Genomic DNA, 26,944 nt, shown 5'->3' on the forward strand with positions numbered 1-26,944 from the left:
TGCAAATATGAAAGAACTGCACTGATTGGCTCCCAGTCAGTATTATAAACAGAGTGCGGGTGCAACGGTGATCTTGATTGGTCATTGGTATTCAGTGATTGATTGCAAACTTTTGTGTTACGGAGCCCTGTTAGCAGCTCTCATCAAAGTGTGACATGAATTTTCTTGTGTAAGGGTGTGCATTTCTGCTTTTTCATGACCCTCCCTCCCCCCCCCCCAAATTTGACAAGAATTCAATTGGTCCATGGTTGACAAATGAAGACTAAATAGACCCTGTATTCACCTGAAGGGTGCTTCATACAGCTGTTAGCAAGTTATGAGCAACAGTACGAATGACTGGTGATCCTTTCTTAGGAACTAAATCAACACCAATGATAATCTGTTGTGCATCGTACCACAATAAAGGATCACCTGTCATTATAAACAGCTTTATGAAACACCTTCCTGGTGGGTGTTTCATAAAGCTGTTCGTAAGTTAAGAGCGACTTTAAGAACGACTGGTGATCCTTTCTTGTGGTAAATATGCACCATTCAATGTTCATTTGTGGTAGCTTAGCGCGTAAGAAAGGTTCACCAGTCGTTCTTAAAGTCGCTCTTAACTTACGAACAGCTTTATGAAACACCTTCCTGGTTTATTACTGTTTGGACTTGAGCCAATTTACACCAATCTCAATGGGAAGGTATTCATACAGCAAACTCTTGGGCTCAATACTGGCCATTATTACCCGTATCAGACATTTACATTGGTCATTATTTGGTCAATTGCCCTAGATTTTCTGAATATCAGGAAGGGATAGGTCCATTGTTTGTATTTTCGTCTTAAAATTAATAGGCCTATCACCATTATCATGATCTTTGCTCCAGATATCTGATTTGGATGATTAAATTGATTGGCTCTTCTTTCCGGAACATCATATATATTGCCCTTAAAAGAGCCACATTGCCCTCGTCTAAAGACTCTGCCAATATGATTCTTTTGCTGGCATTATATTCGATGTTCCCCTCAAGGCCAGTCAATATTACATAAATATTTTTCATTGTGCCCTTCCGAGGTAGGGTATCTGAAAACACTGAAATGCAAAAAAAAGTGATATCATTGCTTTGGTACTGGAATGCACCAAAGCAATGTACTTGGAAAGATTATTCAAACTGTTTCCTGCATCATGCAAATTTTCATTTATCAAAGAATGCAAATTTAGAGGGGCAAGGCGACATTGTTGAGGGACACTTTGTCAAACAAGCAAATTATATAATTAAAGGGGAAGTTCACCCTGAAGAAAAGTTTGTTGTAAAAATAGCAGAAAAAATAATTAAAAATATTGCAGGTTTGAGGAAAATCTGTTAAAGATTAAGAAAGTTAATATAATTCAAAGTTTTGGATTTGTGACGTCATCGATGAGTAGATGCCCCATTTGTTATGTAATATAACATGCATGAACTTCAAATTTTGTATGGTTCCTGACGACTTAATTTTGTATCTATTCATGATCGGGTGTGAAATGATTTGTATATTGATATATGAAAGGTACAGTAAAAACCATTTTCAATTTTCTGAGAAAATGAGATTTCATGCATTTTTTACCATCGGCTATGTGGGAATGCTGCTCGCATATAACGTCACAAATCAAACAATTAAAATTCTAATAACTTTTTAATTCTTTGATGAATTTTTCTCAAACCTTCAGAAATATATTTTTTTTCTGCTATTTTAACGACAAACTTGTTGTCAGGGTGAACTTACCCTTTAATGACTGGTAGAACCTGTCATAAATGTTATATCTTCTGTGATGGGATTGTGTGTTTGTGAATCCACAATTTTTCTTGTGCGCACTCTAGAGAAAAGACAACATTGATGACAAAATTATGACATCCACCAGAATATGAAAAAAGATAAAACATTGAGAAAACGCAATGTACGGAACACTGCCCCTGGCCCTGAATTCTATAGACAATAGATTAAGAACTCAACTGAACACATGAATTTGTTCTCTGAAAAGTTTAATCCTACTCAATTGCTGGACTAAAAATAAATGTAATAGAATCTCATAAAAGATAATGACATTTTAGAATGGAACCTCAATGATGGTCACCAATCAAACAATTGATTGGTTATAAGTGCATAGCACATTCGATAGAAATTTATAGCCGTGAAGAATAACCCTTGAGTTGTGTTACATATACTGAGAGTTTCTTTGCAAGAAAGAGATAGCTGCCAGACATAAAACATGAAGGGCTTCAATGCATGCATCATAATAATGTAAAATATTGTTAATTTATAAACCAACCAGCATGATTTTGCACAAGGCAGTAGTTATTTTACTATTGGCATGCTCTGAGTTTTCAATATTTAAAACAAATATTGACTTCTCCTTCATTGACGAGCAGTCAATAGCTAGAATTGATTGCATTTGCAGTTGTTCGTATCTCACATTTGTTTTAAAGGTCCTCAGATTAAGATGACCATAGCATTGAACTAACAACACATTTCTTTGAATGTCAAAGCATAAACGAAACCAACTACAAACATGTCCTTTGTGTTCCTATTCAAGTTCAAAATCAAATACACATATTTGTATTGCAAAAAGGAAAATCTGAATATCTCTATTCAAAATGTCAATTTGAAATTAAAATCATGATTGGTTTCTTCTCGACATAGTAGTAATATGATTTATTCAATGCAAGAAAATAAGAATATGAAAGAAATTTCATGAAACAAATGGTGATATTCAATGTTATACTTGTTATAAGCTACTGAAGTCCATGCTTCTGATAGGCTAATTTGTCAGTGAAAATCACGGATGCTGCTTCATGAAACTCCCACAGACAGTAATGAAATTGAGTTTTAAAAAGAAGAGAGAAAAATAGTAAATGATACATAATTTCTACTCAGAATTAAAAAATTATACCCTTTCCACTTACAGTGCAAAAAGGGAAGGAAAATTAATTTTTAAAATTTGTCTTTATATCACCTCAAATGACCGTGGTACACTAAAATAAAACGGGGGAAGGGGGAACGAAAGAGAAATAAGAATACTGAAAAGTGTTTCCCAAAATACCACTTTAAAGAAATTTACGTAATATATTTATACCTAACACATAACAATTTCCTGACACCTTGAATCTACTCTACGACTAAACACATTCATTTTATTCCTTCTCCTGAAAGATACATGTCTACATACTACAAATACACATGAAATCAATACATTTCTTTCTCAATTCAAAATTAGATTTACGAAATACATTTACATTTCAAATTTGTTAATACATCTTCTTGGAAGCATCATAACAATAAAAGTATTTCTTGGTTAAATGTGTCTAAGGTTTTCGTTCAATTGGTTAGAGTGATACTATCATTATCTTGAGCATGCTAGTTTATTTCAGTCTTCAAATAGAGATAAAACATACACGGACATGATTGTGGCAACATAAACATTCTATCTCAATGAATTACGATGGTTGCCTTGAGTTTGAAGTCACCCTGGTAAGGTGATAGTTTTCCCCCTGAGGATCAACACATTGAATACACTGGAAACAAACCTCTGGTATCTGGCACTCTTGTACCTCAAATGAATAACTTATAATTTACGTAATTTCCCACATGAAAATACAATCAGAATAATCATTAAAAAATGAATTACAATAATAAAGATGTTTAATCACCATTCTTTTACATTGTAGACCTTTTTATAAAGCACTTGTTGCAGTATTGATTTGTAATATTTCATTTGAATTGTTAATCATGTCAGGGACATTTTATGTTCGACTTGAAGACTGAAGACGAGATCAGAGCCTGACCTTTCACCCAGAAAAGCCAAATTCCTTTGCGTCGTCTTCGGTGATGTCACCATATCGCCACAGATTTTTCTGGAGACAAAGAGAGAGAAAGAGAATATTAATTCAAATCCGATTTGTTTACCCTAATGCAGATTAATATTCCTAAAGCAGCATAATCAAGACATGGGCCTGGCAGCAGCTAATCCTCCATCCCTTGGATCGTTGAACACAGGGTAGCTGCTACTCGCATCTTTTAACGTCTGTTTGGTCAAACGCTGCCAGGACTTGAACTTCCTGACCACCGGGTTGTGAGATAGATGCTCTACCAACAACACACCCTTTATTGGCAGGAATATTTCAATGGATCAAAATGGACGCTGGGAGGGGGTGGGGATGGGCTCAGGATCTCATCGTTTCTGATCAGGGAAAGGATTCATTTTATCAAGTATCAAGACTGCAACTCAGACTAACGAGATATATTTATAATCACAATGTTATCATTCTTAAGTTGAATGGAATGATTAATTGTCATCACTGTTGCATAGTCATTACCATCCCCAGGGGCCAGTAACACAAAGCTTAGCAATGATCGTAGAACATTTTTCTACGATTGATTCCATTGACTACAATTTACAATTGTAAAAATCAAGCGTACGATCAATCGTTAACCTTTGTGTTACAGGACCCTGGGCTCCGTAACACAAAGGTTTGCGATGGATTGCAAATGTGTAAGAACCACATTGATTAGTCCCTGGTCAGTATTTTAAACCACATGCGCGTGTCACATTGATATTGATTGGTCAGTTCATTTAGCGATTAATCGCTTATCTTTGTGTTACGGAACCCTGGTCTCTACTAGAGAAGGAATCTCTACACATGAATAACAAGAAACCTATAATCAACATCCTACTGACCCTATAATTACCCCATCCATCCAGATAAGTACCGCCTTGGTGTTCACTTTCAAATCATCACAGTTACATTCAAATTGAATAGGTGAATTTAGCAAATTTCGCCCAAATTTGGATTAGAGATTCGATCCATAAGCCTTCTCTTTCTTCCCCAATTTTTAACTGTAATCTTCTAATTATATATATCATCTTTATTCGCACATTAAAAATGGCATGTTCACGTACATCTAAATAGAGGGGAAAAAATACACAACATATCATACAAGTGCAAATAGGTTGTGGTCCCACTACCTGATGAAAGCTGTGAGGTAGTAAAAGAAAAGTCATGATAAGTACCATTCACAATTCCTCAAAAAACACTTACATGGGCTTTCTTGGCTACTTCTTGAGCTTTGGCGTATTCTGAGACAAGCTTGGCTAATCGTTTCTCTCGTCTCATCTCAGCTAGGATGAGGCCTTCTTTGAGTAAGCCTTCCGCCACATCTTCCTTCTTCTCTGGTGTGAGTAGAGTGACATACTCTAATGTTCCGTTCTTGTACTCCACATTGGCCAGGTAGGTGTTGTTCAATATGGTGGACTGTACTGCGTCTATAGCATCTAGACAATTCTCTTCCTACAAAGCAAAAACATCAAATATAAAAAAAATACTTATATATATATAGTGCATGCGAAAGTATGATTTTGCATGCTAATTACGCATTAATTAGCATAATTAATCAATAGTAATTTTCGTAAAATAAATAACTGCAATTTCAAAGGCTATGTCCCAAGCAACATGCATGCCTATTTTTGGCACAATCGTGCGGTCAATGGCCATATGATCTATCTGGCCTACTAGGGATTAAATCTAAATTTAAAATATGCTTCTTCAGTATACAGAAAGCTTTAATGATCTAATTGAAAGAACTCCTAGCACAGTTGAATATAACCATATAAAAGACGAGCTATATATTTACATAATTCTAATATTATTTTAAAAGCAGAATATTATCATATTGTCATAATGTGAGGGCGTAGTGGTCTAGTGGTTACAAATCTTGTCTTTCAATCAGAGGGACGTGGGTTCGAATCCCAGCCATGGTGTGTTTTCCTTCAGCAAGAAATTTATCCACACTGTGCTGCACTCGACCCAGGTAAGGTGAATGGGTACCCAGAAGGATTTATTCCTTGAATGTTTTAGCACCAATACGGCAGTTAAACTACAGCCAAGATAATATGATACCAAGTATCAAGCGCAGTAGGGCATATGCAATTACAGAAGCTGCGCTATACCAATGGAACATAATATTATTTAATACTTACATCTTTTGGTAATTGTACACATGCTAGATGGTATTTCTGTGCCTGAGGAGCTTGCGTATGATAACCAGGGGGTAGACTCGCTAGACTCGAGGATGAAACCAATTCTCGCTGTAAAAAGAATAATGTAAGACAATCAGTTATATGTCAACCTTCTATGACTCTAATTGACTATATAAAATCAATTACACAATCAGATATATCTCAACCTTTTAAGACTACATCAAAGCAATTTTGCAGATTAGACCATGCAAAGTATGTGATATCTGCATCTTCGAAGTTGAATTATGCCAAGGTCTGAAATATGTCTGCGATCCCATGATATTTGATTCAATCAGAAATAATTTGTCATTACAATTCAGAATCGGAGTAGATCGTCACCCTATAATTCTGCATGTTTTTTAATACATCAATAGACAGTGGAGTATTCATTGATATTGGAGGTTCAGGGCTGACACACTTTGATGTCTCCCTGTTTTTACAGCTTGATTTCTGTTCTCTAAAATTTAGATAACCAAAGTGAGTTCAGTGCTTCTCAACTGGTGGGCCGAGAAGCTCTCTCATGTGGGCTGTGAGAAGTTCCGGATGGAGAAAAAAAATAGAAGAAAAACTATAGTATATTTCACCAACCTGTCCAAACATGTTATGTCCGATTGTTCTATGAGGGTTAACTATTAGGCCCCCCCCCCTAAGATCTCGGCCGTTTATCGACCGATCCCGACCAAATTTGGTGTGTGGGTGTCTCATTATGTAATTTTACAAGAATGTGTTGTCAAATTTGTGATATTTATTATCATTTTTTATTCATATAATTAATTATGCAAATATTCAAATTTTTTCAAGGAATTTTCATTTTTTTGTAGTTTTCCCCCCATTTTTTGAAAAAATGCAATGGAATCAAGCGTGTTAGTAGCTAGTCATGTAATCTAAAAGACAGCTCACTCAACTGTATTGAAATTGTATAATTATTAGATTATAAAAGTAATTAGTTATGCGCATATGCTAATTTTTCTCGATAATATTCTTGTTTCCTTCTGTGTTTCCAAATTCTTATGTATTTCTTTGTGTTTAATTTATTATGTATTTCTTTGTTTTGAAATCTCTATTTTTTATTGTTTTTTAAATCTAGAATAGTTGGTGATAGCCCAAAAGAAATTAATGTGAGGAAAAACAGAAAAAAAACATTCATCTGACAACACTTCTTGTAAAACCCATACATTGTACACACAAAAGTCGATGGAAATTGCCATTTTCGGTGACATTGGTCACGAATATGTGCTATATCTCCGCAAGTGTACCCCCGATTTTCGCAAACAGGGTCTCAAAATGTGCGGGAGATGTGAAAGAAAAAAGTCTTGAAATTTCAGCGTATTATTTTTTTGCATTTAGAAATTATCGCGAAAAATGTCGAGGGGGGCCCCAGGCTATATAGGGTTAAGTATCATGTATATATTGCAAGCATGCACACTATGATGGTTTTGATCTTATTTTGATGAAAACCTCATGAGCATGCATAATTGTGTATGCAGTTAATTGTCGCCCACTTAACAGACCTTTGCGAATGCAGATTAGTTCTCAAACTGTTTGTTTTGAATGTGCTTCACAGCTTTGTGTTCAAATGTCACAAAATATTTTTAATCAACTACAGGCTTAAATGCCTACTTTAAAGCTACTCACATTTCCGAAGTCAATGAAGAGTACAGTGACCTTGTCCCTTGATGATACTCTCTCAACCTTAGCTCTGTACCATTGACCATCTAGAGCAAACTTGGCAGCACAGAGCTGACCAACCTGAGGTGTATAGGCTCCTTGGAGAGGAGGAGAAGCTTCTAACTCGGCCCGTAGCTGAGTCATCAACTGTTCAAACTTGGGACCTGAACAAAGATTTAGGGGTTTTGGGAAAATGTAATAAAATTATTCTATGCTTCTAACTCGGCCCGTAGCTGAGTCATCAACTGCTCAAACTTGAGACCTGATTAAGCGGCAGTTTGAAAAAATGCACTGAAATTATTCTAACTGAACACATAGGTCATAGCCGATTTATCAAATGTTCAAACTTGGAAACCGAATAAAGATTAAGAAAGGATTTAGTAAGAAAATGATAAAGATATGATTCTCTTAAAAGCCATGAAGATTATCACTCTGATAGCATGATCAAGGCACTCTTAGATTTCTGGCTGGAGGGACGAAAGACGGGGAGGAAAGAGGAGGCGGCCCTCATGATCTTTGCATTTTTAAGGCTTAAAGTATCACAATTGCAACTCAGACTAACGAGATATATTTATAATCACAATGTTATAATTCTAAAGTTGAATGGAATGATTTATTGTCATCACTGTTGCATACATGTAGGTGATCCACAAGGAAACTCCGGGCAGATTCCTATAATCCTTATACAACAGCCTTTGGGTATATGAAATGCCAGTAGCTTGTTGGTAACTCATGATAGATGATTTATGAATTTCCCCTTTTCTTGATCTACTACCAAGGCATATCTGATCATTGAAAAAGGAACATTTTGCCTAGGTTTGAGTTTTGTTGGCTAATGTCCTGTAGCAGAATGTGCCTTTCAATCAACATGCTTCTGCTTCAGATTTGGAGCAGCAAAATTGAGAAACAGACAATGATTGTGATATAGAACATGTTCTTCTATTTGATCAAATAACTTCCGCAAAAAACTGTACATTGATTTTCCACGATATAAGTTATTTATCATCTTGCGTGCATACAGTTTGTGCAATATCAATGTAAAATCATGACCTGCTTCTTTCAACCCATAACCTAATCCATAATGACCATCATAGGGTCAAATATGAAGAGAATATTACAATGACAGTCACATGTAAGGGAATCTATTAGCTAATCAATTAAAGGTCAAGTCCACCTCAGAAAATGTTGATTTGAATCAATAGAGAAAAATCAGACAAGCACAATGCTGAAGATTTCATCAAAATCGGATGTAAAATAAGAAAGTTATGACATTTCAAAGTTTCGCTTATTTTTAACAAAATAGTTATATGAACGAGCCAGTTACATCCAAATGAGAGGTCGATGATGTCACTCACTCACTATTTCTTTTGTTTTTTATTGTTTGAATTATACAATATTTCAATTTTTATGAATTTGATGATTAGGACCTCCTTGCCTGAAGCACAAAATGTTAAAATAATGGAATTCCACGTGTTCAGGGAGAAATGAAACTTCATTTCACATGACAATGACGAGAAAATCAAAATATTTCATATTTCAAACAATAAAAAACAAAAGAAATAGTGAGTGAGTGACATCATCGACATTCTCATTTGGATGTAACTGGCTCGTTCATATAATTGTTTTGTGAAATGAAGCGAAACTTTAAAATGTCATAACTTTCTTATTTTACATCCGATTTTGATGAAATTTTCAGTGTTATGCTTGTTGAATTTTTCTCTTTTTATTCAAATCAAGTTTTTGTTGGGGTGGACTTGTCCTTAATATCTCTCTCTGTTGGTCCATGATCAAACCCATCTACTCACCTGACTCAACATACTGCGCAAAGAAGTCCAGCTCCTTCCCAACCTCCGTTACCAAGATCTTGACATATTTAGGTTTCCGTTCCGTCTCTTCAACCTGCACTGTTTCAACCTGCTCCACGTAGCCTTCCCAAACCTAGGATTTCAAGAACAATGCCATCATTATTGTAAATTTCATTCTGGATTGAAGGAATCCAAAAAGACTAATTGGGCATTGCAAGGTATGTAATGGGCCACAGCAAGAAGTTGAGTTGTAATCAAATGCAAATCAATAACTAATTTCCATTTAATCAAAGAACTCATGCATGCATTTGGCGCTTACAACAGATTTGGAAATGAATCTTTCCTATGGTAACTGCCACATAAAAAATCCTAGAGATTTTTTTTTATTGTAGTACTTACTATACAAGAACCGGGAAGCGTTTCATGAAAGTTGTCAGCACTGACAAGCTGGCTTTCTCCGACAGTTACCATAGTAACAGTCAGAGGCCAGTGCCTTACAGCCAATCAAAACCAAGGATTTCACTGATATTGTCAGCACCGCCAGGTTAGTCAGAGCTGACAACTTTCATGAAACACCCCCCTTGCATTTGGGGCTTACAATAGATTTGGAGTTGAATCCTTCTTATGGTACATGTAACTGCCACATAAAAAATCTGAGAGTTTTTTTGTATTGTAATATATACTATACAAGAACTGTCTATCATTACTATGATTATCATTACCTTTAATTTGCTGGACTTTGCTTTATTTTCTGCATCTGAGATCTGTCTGGAATAGTTGCTTCTCTCTGCAGTGAAGTGCATCTTAGAGAGTCCTTGTTCCACCAGTGACACAGAGAGATTAACACCATCAACAAACAACCAACCAATCAAATTACCACCCTTATCCATGTTCTCAACTTCTACCTCCACCTACAAAAAAAAAGTAAAGAAAAAAATATGAAAATTAATCAATGTTGTTTGTCTTGAAGCATGTGTGTCTTCTATCTCATCTCAGTTTCATGAAATGTTTTTTATCTTAGTGGGTGACACATTAGCATGACACTGATAAATACATGTATATTAATTTTGACAGGTTATTCTCACTGCTTTATTTCAACCTTTCAATGTTGGTGTCGGTGACAATATGTCATATGTCACACCTTGCTAATTCTGGTTCATAGCTTTGAATAGAGACACAGAGAGATTATAAATGCCATCAACAAACCAATCAAGTTACCACCTTCATCAATGTTCTCTAGTTAGACCTTCACCAAAAAAGATAAATTAAAGAACAATGAAAAAGCATTTTTGTGATAAATATGTGATAACGACAGTTAACTGTTAAAAGTCAACTTCTCAATTTTGAGTATGTTCCTTGTTTTAATTACGTATTTGAGACACCTCTTTCCTCTTTTCAACTTGAGAATTCTGAGATGATAGACAACGACTGTTATCAAAGATTTGGTACCTTTGCTTGAAAGGCATTCATGAGAAAACCTGCTTGTAAGAATATTCTAATACTTTTGTTTATTAATTACTATCACTGGCAAGAGCTATTGGTGTGTTAGTTAAGTTGGTAGCAAGTCCGTCTCACAACTCTGGAGGTCAAGAGTTCAAACCCCGGCCCCGTCAGACCAAAAGACGTTAAAAGATAGGAGTTACTGCTACAATGATGCAAGAGATAGATCTACATCAATCTGGTACTGCACAATGGTTGCTAGACCCACGATCAATTGGGCAAAAAGAACTTAAGGGTTTTTTTTAGATTTAATTTCAAACAAGATATGGATTTTTTTCTGAATTTTTTCATCTATCTTACCTCTCTTTGTAGACATGTTTCTTTGGTGAATTGAAGAGCTTCTTCACCGAATGGTTCTCCCTGAGTAGGACCTCCTGGACCAGTCCTTGCCATACGTGGGCAGCTTATCCCTGTAATGACAAAATATAACACGAGTAATGAATCAAGTAAAGACTTCAAATGGAAGGAAGGAAGGAAGGAAGGAAGGATGGAAGGATGGATGGAAGGATTGATGGATAGATGGAAGGGATGGAGGGAGGGGTGGGTGGATGGATGAAAGTATGGATGGATGGATGGACTGATGGATTGATAGACGGACTACAGGAAGGATGGACGATTTGATTGCTTGATTGATTGATGAATGAACAAACGAACGAATGAGTGAGTGAATGAATGAATGAATGAACAAATGAATGAACGAACAAACGAACAAATGGAATTATATGAACAAAGGAATGGAAATATCCATGATAGTTGTCAACAAGGAGTGCCAACCTCTTCAAACGAATTACAGTATTTTGAGAGATGAAAAAAAAAAGTTTTGGGTATATAAAGAGTATTTAAATTTTTAGCATCTCTGAGTTAAGATAATAGCAAGCCCTTCATGAAATGAGGTCCAGGGCTCCGTAACACAAAGATTAGCGATCAATCGCTAAATTAAACTGACCAATCAACATCAATGTTTCACGCGCATTTGGTTTAAAATACTGACCAGGGACCAATCAGTGTGGTTCTTACACATTTGCAATCCATCGCAAATCTTTGTGTTACGGAGCCCTGGTCATGAAATATTTCTGAGTATTGTACCAACCTGCAAGTAGGAATGTCATAAGGCATGTCTCTTTGGGTAAGAAGAGTCTTAGTCGAGATCCACTAGCGACAAACTCTACTACAGCTTCAGTTCGACCAGCTCGTTGAAGGAACGGTAAAAACTGCTTCGCCTTGGCAGAATCCTGTCAAAACAAAACATTGTTCATTCTGCATTTGGATTTGTAACAGTGATGGGAGGGGGGGGGGGTTAAATAATCTTAGGCAGGCAGATTTTAAGTTCAAGCAACTAGAGACAAACTTTTCAATAAGGCTGCTCTTGACAACGAATGCTCTATGTTTTGAAAACATTTTTGCAAAATTCAATTGTTTTCATGGCAAGCTAATTTTCAGACCTTACACAATCACAATTAATTATCAGCTTAGAAAATCAATACTTGCCACTCTTTACCCAGGTGTAGGTACCAGGTAGGAAGAGATTACTTAAATTTTTAAACCTGATCCGAGTAGTTGTACTAAAGCCAAGGATAGTATTTATTTGCCAAGCTTAGGAACATTGTACTAAGGACCACCTGTCTATTAATGTTGCATATTATTATCATTATTGGAATGTATTAATGAAATAGCCTTTATACCAGGTAAAACAAAAATTGCTTTTATCTTCAGGGGCTATTTATCACAACTTACTCCCTAAATCTGCAATATCAGATAGGCTTTAATATTGCAATGGATGGGGATTTACTAGGGATCCTTTTTTCAGTTTCCAGAGCTCTTTTTAGCATTTCTGGGGCAAAATTGCACAAAACCCCAATGTATTTTTTTCCTCATACATACCCCTGATAGATCAGCGACTCTGTGAAGGGGTTGTTCCTTTTTACTATGTAAGCCTTTGACATTCTTGATGGCTCGTGTCTCTGCGGCTAATAGTTCATCATAGTGAGCCGACCGTTGATCATCGTCTTGTCTGTGACGTAGCGCTGTACATAGTCCCTTGCTCACCAATGCTTCAGCCACATTGCTGTATGACCAAAGGAAATAAACCTTGAGAATTACTGGTGTTTGCAAAGACACAGCTTATAACACAGTCCATTAAATGTCACAAGTTTTCTGCGATACCTTCTTGTAAATGCTGGTAAGTACTTAAAGCACAAGTCCACCCCAACAAAAACTTGATTTGAATAAAAAGAGAAAAATTCAACAAGCATAACACTGAAAATTTCATCAAAATCGGATGTAAAATAAGAAAGTTATGACATTTTAAAGTTTCACAAAACAGTTATATGCACATCTCGGTCGGTATGCAAATGAGGGAACTGATGACATCACTCACTCACTATTTCTTTTGTATTTTATTATATGAAATATGAAATATTTTGATTTTCTCGCCATTGTCATGTGAAATGAAGTTTCATTCCTCCCTGAACATGTGGAATTCCATTATTTTAACATTTTGTGCTTCAGGCAAGGAGGTCCTAATCGTCAAATTCGTAAAAATTGAAATATTGTATAATTCAAACAATAAAAAACAAAAGAAATAGTGAGTGACATCATCGACTCTCTCATTTGGATGTAACTGGCTCGTTCATATAACTATTTTGTTAAAAATAAGCAAAACTTTGAAATGTCATAACTTTCTTATTTTACATCCGATTTTGATGAAATTTTCAGCATTGTGCTTGTCTGATTTTTCTCTATTGATTCAAATTAACATTTTTCTGAGGTGGACTTGACCTTTAATATGCACAGGAAGGTATAGGAAAATGATCAAGAAGTATATCTTATATTATTTACTTGCATTTCCAGCTATTTCCCATTTCCTCAAACATTATCCAGGCAGTATTTCTCACCTTGACCAACCCTGGTATCAGGGCTTTGTGATTTTCTAATAAGAGGTTATTCGCCAGGGCATTTGTCAAAATATAACAGATAGCAGATTGTTTATGTCCCAATTAAAGAAAAATACAATTTTGAAACTTGAAAATACAGTATGACATTTCCGCCATTTTGTATATTGGAGCAAATGGAAGAGTAATCCTTGCCCTATATCACAATGACAATCACCAATGAGGTCAATTTAGAGCAGTCATAGGTGTAGTGATAAAAAAAAATTATAACTTAATTATCATTAGTACTATATTGTTAAACTTTCACCTTTCTGTTTATTTGACTTTTCTTTTTCTTCAAGTACAACTTTCCTTTTTGGGTTGGATTCCCCTTTTATTGATGGAAATGTCAAGTTACAATTACCAGCATTTGGCAAGGTGCAATGTGACTGGTTGTAAGCATATGTTCAAAAGAATTGTAATTGATAGCAAAGCATAGCCCTTGGTCAGCTATATGAACATGTCACAGCTGATGCAAATTTATTGCCCCAGAGACAGAGAAGACAGATGGGGGTCTGCAACTCAGACTAACGAGATCATATATATAATCACAATGTGATATCATTCTTATAGTGAATGGAATGATTTGTGTGTCATCATTGTTGCTAAAATAAAATTGAAATTAATCCTTAAATTCTTCATTGTAATAAGTAAGGATATTTCCATAAAATATGAATGCCCGAGCCGGTCTATGTGAAGATGGGCTGGGACAGATTACTCTCTTATCTTTATTCGAAGGAAAGTGCTCTCAATATTTCATGGGTTGAGCTGTTTATGGGGGGGGGGGGGGTCCCTAACCCAATTATCTGAAATGGTTGCTTGTGCTTGTTTGTTGTGAAAGAAAAGGACAACATTCTTTTGTGATCATCAACATCATCATTACTATTAATCTTTCAGTTTAATCTTCACTAATTCTTTTATCTTAAATGCTGGTTTGTTCTGTTGTTGTTTTATGTTTCTTTTATCCAATAATTCTCAATACCCTGTCAATACTCTGATTGTGTGAGATTGGAATGTCAATTAATATGTCTAATTGAAAAAAAAACAAAGGGATTTCTAAGAAAATCTATAAAATAGAATCTATATACAGAGGGGCTCCAAAGTTTGTGAACCCTACAAGAAAATGAACATATTTAAAGTGTCCAAGTTCTGCCATCTTTTAGATATTTTATTGTGAAGTCGGGTGATGGAATATTACATTCAATAAAGTTTGTTTCTCTGGGTTCGTTGAACATTGTAGTGTTGTTGTCTACAATCAACACTCAGTGTGAAGGAGTGCATCTTGTGGTGGAATTCACTAACTTTTGAGCACATATCTGTAGAATGTCATTTCAGAAGGCCGTTTCATAAGGCTGTTAAGAGCGACTTTAAGAACGACTGGTCGTCCTTTCTTACGCACTAAACCGTCACCAATGTATATACCATTTACCACAAGGATCACCAGTCATTCTTAAAGTGCTCCTAACTTACAAACAGCTTTATGCAACACCCACCAGGTGGCTTTTTCATAAAGCTGTTCGTAAGAATGACTTTATGCACGAATGGTGATTCTTTCTTGTGCTATGTGATATCCGTATGTAATTGAGTTATGACCTAAGAAGATGTTCCAGTCGTACGTAAAGTCGTTCGGAACTTTACGAACAGCTTTATGAAACACCTACCAGGTGATTGAAAAGTCAATAAATGAAATTGGAGAAAAAGATTCATGATATTGATGGAGTAGCTTACACTTGTCCAATGGTGACAAGGGAGAGTTGACGGACTGACACCGAGCGCGATTCCATAATACGTCCCATCTAGGACGGGCATATAAGAAGTCGGTAAGAGGATAATTGAGAAAATATATTTTTCTAAAACTAATGCAACTGATGGAGTAGCTTACGCTTGTCCAATGTTGACAACAGAGAGTTAACGGACGGACACCGAGCATGATACCATAATACGTCCTATCTAGGACGGGCATATAAGAGGTCAGTGAGAGGATAATTGAGAAAAAGATATATTTCTAAAACTAATGCAATTGATGGAGTAGCTTACACTTGTCCAATGGTGACAGTTGCACATGTTTTCTCAGGATAGCCATCAGAAGCAGGTTTGATGTAATCAACAGACACATTGATCCTCTTACCAATTAACTTCTTCCTCAGATATTCTCTTGCTTCAAACATGTATGGAATGTCATACAACGGTCGTACCCGTCGATCCTGTATAGATAAAGATTTTAAAATCAGAATGTAAATTTCAGAGGCCTTTCATAAACAATAAGGTTGTGTTACATGAATATCATACAATGATATTGACAGATACATCAACGGCGTTCATCCGAAAAATTAAATTTGAGATTTTTGCAGAAAATGAAGGTATGGGTCCTATTCTATTCATAACTGAACTAGGCAGCAATTTATACATATTATTAATAAAATGCGCATATCCCATTGGAAACGTGTACTGAAGCAGAGCGATACGATGTTTTGACTGACAGTGATTTCAATTTTCAATTTGCAACATCGTATGTGGATACGACGGTTCGGATGACCGCTGACAACATGTGAGACCATGAGGTCTATATGTTACCTTAGGAGCTTCTTCTGTGGTAGCAGGAAGTCTTGGAGGTCGTATACTGGATAAAGTGATCTTCTTAAAGGTTCCGTTATCAAGCTTGACAACCAACGCATCCGCATTGACAACTTCCATAACCTATTTCAAATAAAACCAAACAAAGTTATCTATTATGAGAAGTGAATGTTCAACCAATATCTGCAATGGAAAAAATAACATACAAATATTGCATTTATGAGTGCGTTGTGGTGATGGACTACATTCAAGGATATTACAATTTGCATCAAGTACAAGGCGCTGTGTGCATTTGTATAATACCGTGAATACTTGAGATGGTTGCATTGTCAATAACATCACAAATTTTAAAATGTGCATTAATAAAACAGGCCGGCCAAATAAAATTTGTACAGGAAAGTTTGTTCAAATGCCTCCATATTTTTCTTTAATTTTAGGCAATCGAATGCCATGTCCTTGAATGCCCCTTTCATTGTCATAAATGCCGCTTTCATTGGGCTTGGATAGTTATGTAACCTTCTTAACGTTTCCATTTTGTGCTACTATAAGAAAAAGTGGCATTGCCACTGGAATATTGAAATATAAGGCCTGCCATTAGATGAAAAGAATTGGGTATAAATAAGTAATGATGCTAGAGGTTAGTATATACATGTACATATATAGTGATTGTGCATGGACTTCAATAATAACTAGAGGATTCTCACATAGTTTGAAATAATGACCACTGTGACATTTAACCTTGTGACCCCAAAATTTCATCTGAAAAAGTTACAAGTTGATCTGTGAAGCAGTTCCTTAGTTATCGCATGAATGAAAACGGGATGGATGGACGACCCCAAAACAAAATAAAAGATGCAACTTTTAAAGTACTGGTATCCAAATGAATTCAATGAATTGAATGCAAACCTTTCCACTGAAGTACTTCTCTCCAATATCGACAGTCTTAGTGGGTGGGGTGTAATCTTTCCAGAGCCTAAGACGCTTTTCCTTGGCTACCCTATGGATGAACACAAAGTGATACAAAGTGATTGAAAAAAAATATACTCCAAATAATACAAATCTTGTACCCCAATCTTATTTTTTTTTTATTTTTTTTTTTTATTTCCAGGCAAAAGACATCAAGAATAAGTACAAGAAGGAGAAATTACCACCGACTAGTGCCTGAGGATGACTAAAAGAAAAACTAGTTTCTGTTATGAAGCTCTCCTCACTAATCGGGGTTTACAAAATTAAATATACAAATTATAATATACCTATTGAGATAACTATTACCAAAAATATAGTGAATAAATTAGCTTCCAATTTTATTTGTGTAGAGAAACTGAACTGTTTTTGAGAGTAAAAGTATGTTTTGCTACTTGGTAGCATAATTTTTGTGGAATGAATATACCAGGTACTATCATTTAAGTGTTGTCACTCCATTGGGCTTACTTTAATACAAGACTTCTCTGCTCAGTATGTTGCATTATGGGTAAGAAACTTGGCCAGATTTGAGAAGTTGAGGATTTTAGGCTGCTGGTTTGTATTGCCTTTATTGATAAAAGATAGTATTGTTTATTAACCTTCCGGGATAGGTTTTTTTTCAACTGATCTTTCAATTAACTGCTTTTGTTCAAAACAGTCAGTGTATCTTATCAGATAAAAACCTACAAAATATAAAAGTATGTTACACTATGTACCAACCCAAGGAAATGTGCATTGCACCACATATTACCTTCAAATTTTGATGACCTGTTTACTATAAGGACATGAGCACATATCAATTTTCGTTTTCATGAATTTTGCTATTCAGACCTTGGCTTTTATTAAGAAAAATCTCCTTCACTTCCTCAATTGAAAAAAATATCATATGTGGAATACACACCAAAGTATCACCTTGTTGAAGTAAATAAGAAATACTTTCCATTCCTCTGCACCATCACCACCCTTACTACTACAACTACTAACTACCAAATAATACTTCAAAAAATCATTTTCCTTCCATTTATTAGTGTAAAAATAACTCACTTTTCTGCCGCCCTGAGTTTGTCCGCTCCAGACGAGACTAATCCCATGCTCCAATCTACGCAGCGAGCAAAACCATCACGAAGCAAGCACTCTGCAATGTTCATATTCTAGGGGGGGAACAAGAAATTAGCTTAGTACATTCCATTTGCAATAGGAGGTTTCCAGGCAGGTGTTTTTATACAATGTATCTCAGATCACTTGAATTTCTTAGTTTGCATAAAATAAAGATTGAAGAAGTAAGATGAAACCTTGCATTCCGGAGAAGTGTGGACTGAATATCTTGTTCAGCCTTGGGTTAAACCTAAGTTTGGACTTAAGTTTTAATTATCAGAATACAATCCTGTGAGTTAAGCTTTACATAGGTGACCTAGGTCCATGATACTTACGTTAACAGGATGCAAGACGGTTCCAAGGAAATTCTGATTCGATACCCCCTCCAAAATTATCTTGACTTCTCTTTGGAGTAACCTGCTTTCGGTGAAGAATTTAGCCTGATCTGCAAACGGTTCTCCAACTTCTTTTTCCCCTTCTCTTTTGAACATGGGACACTAAAGTTTAGTAAACAAGGAATAATAGTAAATATGCAAGGAATACTATCAAAATGAAATATATCTAAATTTCTATACAGTAAACCTCTGACACACATGCTAAGTCGGAGTTGGGTAGAGGAAATTTTTTGTGATTTGAGCCATACCTCAAAGCTACAAATTTCAATACAATAATAGTTCAAACTTCACATTTTGTAGAATTCTTTCTCAAGTACATTTTCATATTACATGGATGCTCAAAGAAATGAAAGGTACTGTAGTGACAATAAAAGCAATAACTCAGTCATCAAAATCTTTATATGAAAAGACCAAAATCCAATATGCACAGTGGCACAATTTCTTTGCACCTCCCCTACATACGTATATATTCTGATATGCGTTCCTCATTCGGTGGAGAAAGCAATATATACCTAGCAGTCAGAATGGAAACACACAAGTCACTCTCAGATGGCCCCTGTGCACTTGATGTATCAATCACATGATACAGCCACATGACATGATCACATGACAAACATCTGAGGGAATTCATGCTGCCGTAAACCTTGACGGTATGCAATGAAATCCCCAAGGCGCAACTCATCATAGAGCCTTAGTCATTTGCTGTGTGTCTGACTCATTGCCTGTTACATTAAATTATATCATGACAATATTGATCTTTATATGAATGCTCAGCATTTTTATAGCAGTAATGGAATACATCATATTAAAATGTACCACTTACAAATGGAAGCACATGCATGCTGGGTGAATGATCATGATCTTTAATGATAGTCAATTCAGGCAAGCAAAGACTTGATCCAATGAAGGAAATTGACCTGGGCTTCGTAACACAAAGGTTTGCGATGAATTGCAAATATGAAAGAACTGCATTGATTGGCTCCCAGTCAGTATTTTAAGCAGAGTGCCTATGCAACAATGATCTTGATTGGTCATTGGTATTCAACGATTGATGGCAAACCTTTGTGTTACTGAGCCCTGGTAAGACTTACTATACAACCATACATGTAACTAGTAAAAAGCACCAATGATGGGATGTCTTTATGAAATATTTTATTTTGAGACTATACAATTATATGTATTCAACAAGGCTATTCCAGAGCGGAAATAGGTTTGTAATAGATCTACTACATTACAACAAAGGGAAAGAGAGCGCAAGAGAAATAAGGGGTGCACATGTGTGTGAGAGAGAAAGAAAGTGTGAGAATGAGAGAGAGAAGAAAAAAAGGAGACAGGGAGAGAGGAGAAAGAGGGATAACTGGGAGTTTACCTTGATTCCAGAGAGCATAACAGTGACATACTGGAAGGAAGGTTTCAAGAAGGCACGTAAAGTACACCCATCCCGGACATGCTCCACAACGGCTATTGAAGGCAAGGTAGAAAATGAAAGGAAAAGGTAAATGACATCAATGATAATAATGATAACGCAGTTCTTGTTTAGCGCATATCACATTCTGTCATATGCGCTTCCAAAGGACTTGGATATTATTACCCTGGCTTTAGCCCCTCAGCCTTTTACAGTGCAGTGGCGTTTCAAGGAATAAATTCCTGCCAGGTAACCATTCACCTCACCTCAATGATACATCAATGTACATCAATGATAATGTACGTTACATCCTTCAATGTTCTAAAGTTCAAATAACTACACTATATCTATACTTGAAATTTAAGGGGATGTTTTAAATGTGGGGGGGGGTCCACGTTAAAAGCACAAAACGTTGTGTTGACTTTGAAGTTATAAGGCAAAATGATTCATTTGAATTCATTAATTCGCAGATAACCCATTCATTTACTGTAATGCCCAACTTCTCAGTTATATCGCATGCAAAATCAAACGGCGATTGTCAAGTTGTGGCATGCTTCAATAAGTGGCAGTTGTAATTAATTGAAAGTTTTAAGTACTACAATGCATGATGTCCAAAGAATAACCCATCTTCATTTTTCAAACATTAACAAGTATTAACCCTAGTACTCCCATGTGTATTATCCCTCAATATCTTATGTGAACTTACACACATCTCTACTTCTATACATCTATACCCCAATTAAAGCTTAAGTTGCAGTTTCAAGCATTGTGCATTCAAGGAATTAATCTTGACTTTTCACCTCTTCTGTGTGGAGTGCAGCACAATTTCTTACAGAAGGAAAACAAGCCATTGCTTGGATGCAAACCCACAACTCTCTCACTGAAAGACAAATGTCAGAACCACTAGACCAAGTACCCCCATGAATGAATTGGGATCTTATCTTCTAAACTCACCATCAACTGGTTTCTGATGGAGCGAGTCCACCAAATGACGAGGGTTTTCAATGGTCCAACTTATATCACGAATAGCATCGGGAGACTGCTCCTTTGCCCACTTCCCCTTCCCAGCAGCCTTTGCTGCATCCTCTAAGTCACACAACCGAGTCTGATCACTGCAAATATTAACAAGGATGGAAGATAAATGCTAACAGAGCTGCCAACCTGAACACGAACATTTCCGTATTTTGGTGAGGAAATCAGTATTTTCAAAGAAATACCCTTGCACAATATAAGACTGAAACTTCAGAAATCATTATTTTGCACGAATCCATCAGTATTCTTCTCATTTTCAGTACTAAATACTGAAAATCAGTACTGGTTGGCAGCTCTGTAAAATGCTTTCAAACAATACGCTACAATAAAAAATAAAGAGGAAAACTTAAGACAAAGTGTAATGAAATTGTACATTTCAATTAGTAAGGATTTTCCAATTCAGTGAAACTGCATAAAGAAATATTGAATTTGAAATCCCTGCAAAACTGTGAAAAAAATTGAGATAATCAAGACATCAAGGGTATTGATGAACATAAATTCAATTCAATTAGAGCAAACTTCAGATTTCATGCATTGATTAATATAATTTATTCATAATCAGATTTTTTAAGCTTACAGTTTGTATAATATAAATGCCATCGGTAACACAATTAACAATTTTCGTCAGACGCGCATGGTCGATAGACCCAGTTCGTAAGGAGGGGGGGGGGGGGGGGCTGAATCAGAATCCCTCCCAGTCTTCTTAGACATCAAAAAGCGCCAGTCCATTTAGGGTTAAGGGTATGCACAGCCACTTTATTTGATAGTTTTGGATTAATGAAAGCTCTGATTTAGGATTTAATAAAAATACTTCTTACTCGCTTGGTTTGATTCCTCCTCTTCTAACCTCCACCAAACCTTCTGAGACGAGGGCTTCAGTCACATTTTCTCCACTTGTATCTAATAAAAAACAATTAATAAATTAATACATAAGACCTGGGTTCCGTAACACAAAGGTTAGCGATTAATCATACGTTTGATTTTTACAATTGATTGTAGTCAATGGAATCAATCGTAGACAAATGTTCTACAATCATTGCTAAGTTATGTGTAATGGGCCCCAGGGGGCCGTTTCATAAAGCTGTTTGTAAGTTAAGAGCGACTTTAAGAACGACTGGTGAACCGTTCTTGCATGCTAAATAATCATCAATGAACATGAAATGGTGAATATCATTTACCACAAGGATCACCAGTTGTTCTTAAAGTCGCTCTTAACTTACAACCAGCTTTATGAAACCCCCACCAGGATAGTGTTTCATGAAAGGTCAGCTATTTTTACTGAGTTAATGTGCTCTAAGCCAATCACATGCAAGGATTTATTGTAGCACATTAAAAATTTGTCTGTGAAAACCACCCAACTTTTCATGAAATGCTCACTAGAATAGTGTTTCATGGAAATTTGTTGTTCTCATCACTTTTATTAGGTATTCAAAATGATACAATTTTCTATAAAAAGTATTTTTTTTTATTTTAATGAAAGAACAATGCTGTATTACAAAATAATAATAATTGTCATTTATATAGCGCTTTATCAATCTAAGACTGCTCAAAGAGCTTCACAATTATTATTACCCGTTCACAGGATTCATATCATTTCAAGCAGCGTGTTAGGCGCACACTTGCTCAACCAACCACAATGACGGTTGTTCCTACCAGTACCCAATTAGCACCTGGGTGAGAGTAGCAAAGTGTGGATTGACGCCTTGCCAAAGGACGCTAAGCCATGGTGGGATTCGAACACACGACCCTCTGATTACAAGGCGAGAGTCAGAACCAATACATCATGGCACTTCCACAAAACAGTAATAATTATGGCAAAATCGTAATGACCTGCAGCTGTGTAAAACACTAGCAAATAGTTAGTCTGAATACACACCTTTGCCAATGTAGATACAAGCATAAGCCCTTCCTGACCCTGGAACTGTATATTCTACCACATAACAGACTTGCTTGCCAACCAGTTTGTTTCGTAGCATCTCCCGAGCTTGCCATGCGTACGGCTATACAATAAAAGGATGAAAAATAAAATGAAATGAACAAATTCCTCTTGATAGAATATTGTCATCAGAATTCATTATCACAATGTTATTGTCATAAATTTCAACAGCCATTCAGATAATCACAAATCACACCATTACTACAGGTACTTTCTACCGAAATTCCAGGCACGTTATTTTTCACTTTCTTTAAGCACTAAATAATGATTTCCAGGTGCAATTTTGTTCAGGGCTTCCTTTTCACTTATTCTATAAAGGGATTATTGCTGATATGTAGACACCGAGAGGCAGCAAAGTTTTGAAATAACCTACTTTCAAGGTATGATTTCCAAGGTATGAACAGACACAGATATTTTTTGGTCAAGTCAATGCCACTTAGAAGCAGTACAATTTGGGGTATGAACTTGCCTCATCTTTTGTTGGTAGTGAATTCTCCGTATTTGGAAGTGCTCTACGCGCTAGTTTGGGGGCAGTAATATTAGACAGACTGATCTGTTTTTCTGGTGGAGGTCCATTTCTTGGCTGTTCCCGGATAACCACAGAATCACCTGAAAGAACCTGCAAAGATAAAATATTGAATTTGTTATTCATTTAGTTATGTTATTATATATCAATTATCAACTTTCCCATTTACACAAATTTACAAAAAAAATAAAAATAAACAGAGGATGTAACAAAAAATAATTGATGAGCATAACAATTATTTTCAAATGATTTATCAATTAAAAAAGTTGAAGGGGTTGCTTATGCTGGACATTTACAAATTCTATTTTACTTATACATGTAGCTTAAGCCTAGGTAACAGACTTATTGTCTAATAATTGGCTAGCATGTTCGTACGCTCAGCTGCGCTGACAACAATCAAAGAAGAACATGGCTGATCCTGATCATCTGTTTGTCATCAAATTTCGCTATTTTCAAGCATATTTTTTTTGGAAAGGTGGTAGGCTGATTTTATTTGATATAAATTTATCTTTATTATTTCTACCTTTTCCCCCATCAAAGAGCAAAATTTAGAAGTAGGCCCAATCGAGGAGGATGCAAAAACGCACCCTTTCTTCATAGACGCTGTAGTAAAGAGGCGGTTGTTTGCTCCAACATTACGAGCTTAATGGCCATCATCGGTCAATAACATTGGCTACATTATCGAGATCGAAGCCAAAAAAGATCCCTAATATCGTAAGGCCTAGTCAAGAATAGCTACATGGTGGTGTGACCCTCAATTCACACGTTAGCCATTATCTAATTTTGCGCATGGTCAAATATCTCAATTTCTAATTACAGAAAAAGCGACTTAAAATTACTCAGTTGCTAATTTTCTTGGTCTCAATTTGTGAAAATGTTGGCAAAAATTCGGCAAATTTTGTTACCATTTGCGTATGCTCCGAGAAAATTCGAACTTTTCGACAAGCATCAAGAAATCGCCAGTTTGCAGCCGAGCACGCACTAGTTGATTGTCATGGAATTTTTGGATTGCAATACTAGCGAAACCCTTGATTTGAGTTTTGACAGGGTCTAGTTTTATAATTCGGTCAAGCGAAATTTGACTTTGGGATCTTGCCTTTCGTCTGGCAAGTCATGCAAGTGGTAAGGACAAGGTATTTATGATTTTGATTTATTTTGTATGAACTGTGAGAAATGTTTGACTGAAAATCAACTTCATAATCATGATAATTTTTTAAATGTGCTCAACTTTTATGGTCACCTCATCTAACAGCCAGGCGTTCCGATAAAGAGGTGGGTATTATTGACATGATTGACCACAATTTTGATCAACGTTGTTCATTGAGTGATTGTGATTGAGCTTTGACTCTTAGAGGGACTTGTTCATCATGTTCATATCATTGTATATGATTTATGAACAGTTACTGGTCAGGAAATTCTCTCAAAGTCGACCGGTGCGAAACTGCATTAGCGGCCAAGTCCAGATACACGGCAGTCGCGTGCTTGTGTTACACCGGTACCGCCGGCCGGTACGTAGGCGGAGCCATAGGTCACACAGTTCCGGCTACCGTACGTTGAACATGCAACAACTCACACATGAACTAGTACACAGATGGTACGACTCTTTGGGACGACACAGAATGACAAACACGAAGATTTCGACACGAAATAGAACAACTGATTAATTTTTCAATGATTCGAGGTTCATTTCATAAATCACAATATCAAATGTATCATAATACCTGCTTTACAATCCCAAATTGGGGAGCTTGACGAGTGGATGGGTTGGCCATGTCTGCTACTTGCACACGTTGTACACATATGATGCCAATTTGATATTGATTTAAAAAATTGCTTCAAGACCAAGTTCACACGATTTTCAAAATTTTGTTTTATCTTATAGGTTAGTAAAGTATTCTGAAATAAATATGAATTATCTATTATTATTTATTTATATTTATACAATATTTTTAATGGGAATGTATTCAAGAAAAATATCATTTTGTAGGAATTTTCTAAACCGACAATCTCTCAAGATTATCGTATTCCATTCTGACGTCACAAAATACGAATATGCATGCATCGAACGGACCTTTAATTTTTTCGATTTGTATGTTTTATAGTTCTGTATATTAGTACACGTATCGACTTCGATAAGAATCGAGACATATGAGAACGAAGGGGGAAGAGGGTGAAAGGAAAGAAGAAGAAAAGAGAGAACAAATAGGGGGAATAAGAAAAGGGGAAAAGGAGAGAGGAAGTAGGAATCAAAGGAAGAGAATTTAAGCACCGGGGATCGAGGAAGAGGGGGAATTATAGGAATTAAAAGAAAGGAACAGGGGAAAGAAGAAAAAAGAGAGAGGAAAAAGGGGGAATAAGAAACGGGGAAAAAAGAGAGAGGAAGGTGGAATTAAAGGAAGAGAAGCAGAGGAAGAGGGGGCAGCTAGGAAAAGAAGGGCAAAACAGAGGTGCATCAATTAAGAAACGATATACCGGGGGACCGCGTACGTGGAGGAAGGATCGAAGCTAGGGAAAAGTGGGATCAATTCAAGGAGATCGAGGAGAAATTAAGAAAAAAGGGGAAAAGGTGGTGGGAAAAGATCGAGAGCTAGCCATAGGCGGCGGAAGCCATAGGCGGCGGACGGAAGCGGGGGGGGGTGGGGGACAGATCCCCCCGGCCCCCCTAAATTTGAGGTGGGGGCCGGGACGGTCCCCCTCTAAAATGTTAGCTGGTAACTTTTTTTTTCTTTTTTGCTTGTCAATTTTGTTTCCTGCGTCCCCCCTAAATTCATATGGACCCCCCTAAAATGTGTTTGGTCCCCCCTAAAATGTAGGTTGATGACTTTTTTTTTTTTTGCTCGTCAAATTATTTACCTGTGTCCATCACAAATTTCAGGTGGACCCCTCCTAATTTTGTTGGCTTCCGCCGCCAATGGAGCTAGCGCGAGGAAGGATACAGAGAGGGAGATGGAAAGCGCCCATTTCGGATGTTGACCTGGGGCCCACTGCATAAAACTTTTTACCTGACTGAAAACTCAAGGTTGTTTTTACCAGAGTTTTCTCAGGTAAAAAGTTTATGCAACAGGCCTCTGGACGTTGATTTGAGT

At 36.4% G+C, this 26,944-nt stretch overlaps 1 protein-coding gene across 1 annotated transcript; it reads right to left on the reverse strand.

The window, feature by feature from the left end:
- Positions 1–1,994: 1,994 nt before the first annotated feature.
- On the reverse strand, positions 1,995–25,661 carry LOC121405738 (staphylococcal nuclease domain-containing protein 1-like). Its single transcript, XM_041596688.1, has 20 exons — positions 25,580–25,661; positions 23,802–23,951; positions 23,273–23,396; positions 22,215–22,296; positions 21,319–21,476; positions 20,329–20,420; positions 18,900–19,061; positions 18,514–18,620; positions 17,413–17,503; positions 16,507–16,629; positions 15,970–16,136; positions 12,884–13,067; positions 12,093–12,234; positions 11,303–11,412; positions 10,225–10,413; positions 9,503–9,635; positions 7,665–7,861; positions 5,991–6,098; positions 5,053–5,301; positions 1,995–3,867 (listed from the first exon to the last, which is right to left on the reverse strand). Exons 1-20 carry the CDS (start codon positions 25,628–25,630, stop codon positions 3,802–3,804), a joined length of 2,685 nt encoding a protein of 894 aa, XP_041452622.1. The 5' UTR covers positions 25,631–25,661; the 3' UTR covers positions 1,995–3,801.
- Positions 25,662–26,944: the final 1,283 nt, after the last annotated feature.

Source organism: Lytechinus variegatus, chromosome 19 (genome assembly GCF_018143015.1).
Source record: "Lytechinus variegatus isolate NC3 chromosome 19, Lvar_3.0, whole genome shotgun sequence".
NCBI lineage: Eukaryota > Metazoa > Echinodermata > Echinoidea > Temnopleuroida > Toxopneustidae > Lytechinus > Lytechinus variegatus.

Coding starts and splice junctions, on each gene's coding strand:
- LOC121405738 (XM_041596688.1), bottom strand. CDS start 25,630: ATGGCCAACCCATCCACTCGTCAAGCTCCCCAATTTGGGATTGTAAAG. Junction 21,477..22,214: donor GGAGGAATCAAACCAAGCGA/GTAAGAAGTATT, acceptor TAATATTTGCAG/TGATCAGACTCGGTTGTGTG. Junction 3,868..5,052: donor AAGTAGCCAAGAAAGCCCAT/GTAAGTGTTTTT, acceptor CTTTGTCTCCAG/AAAAATCTGTGGCGATATGG.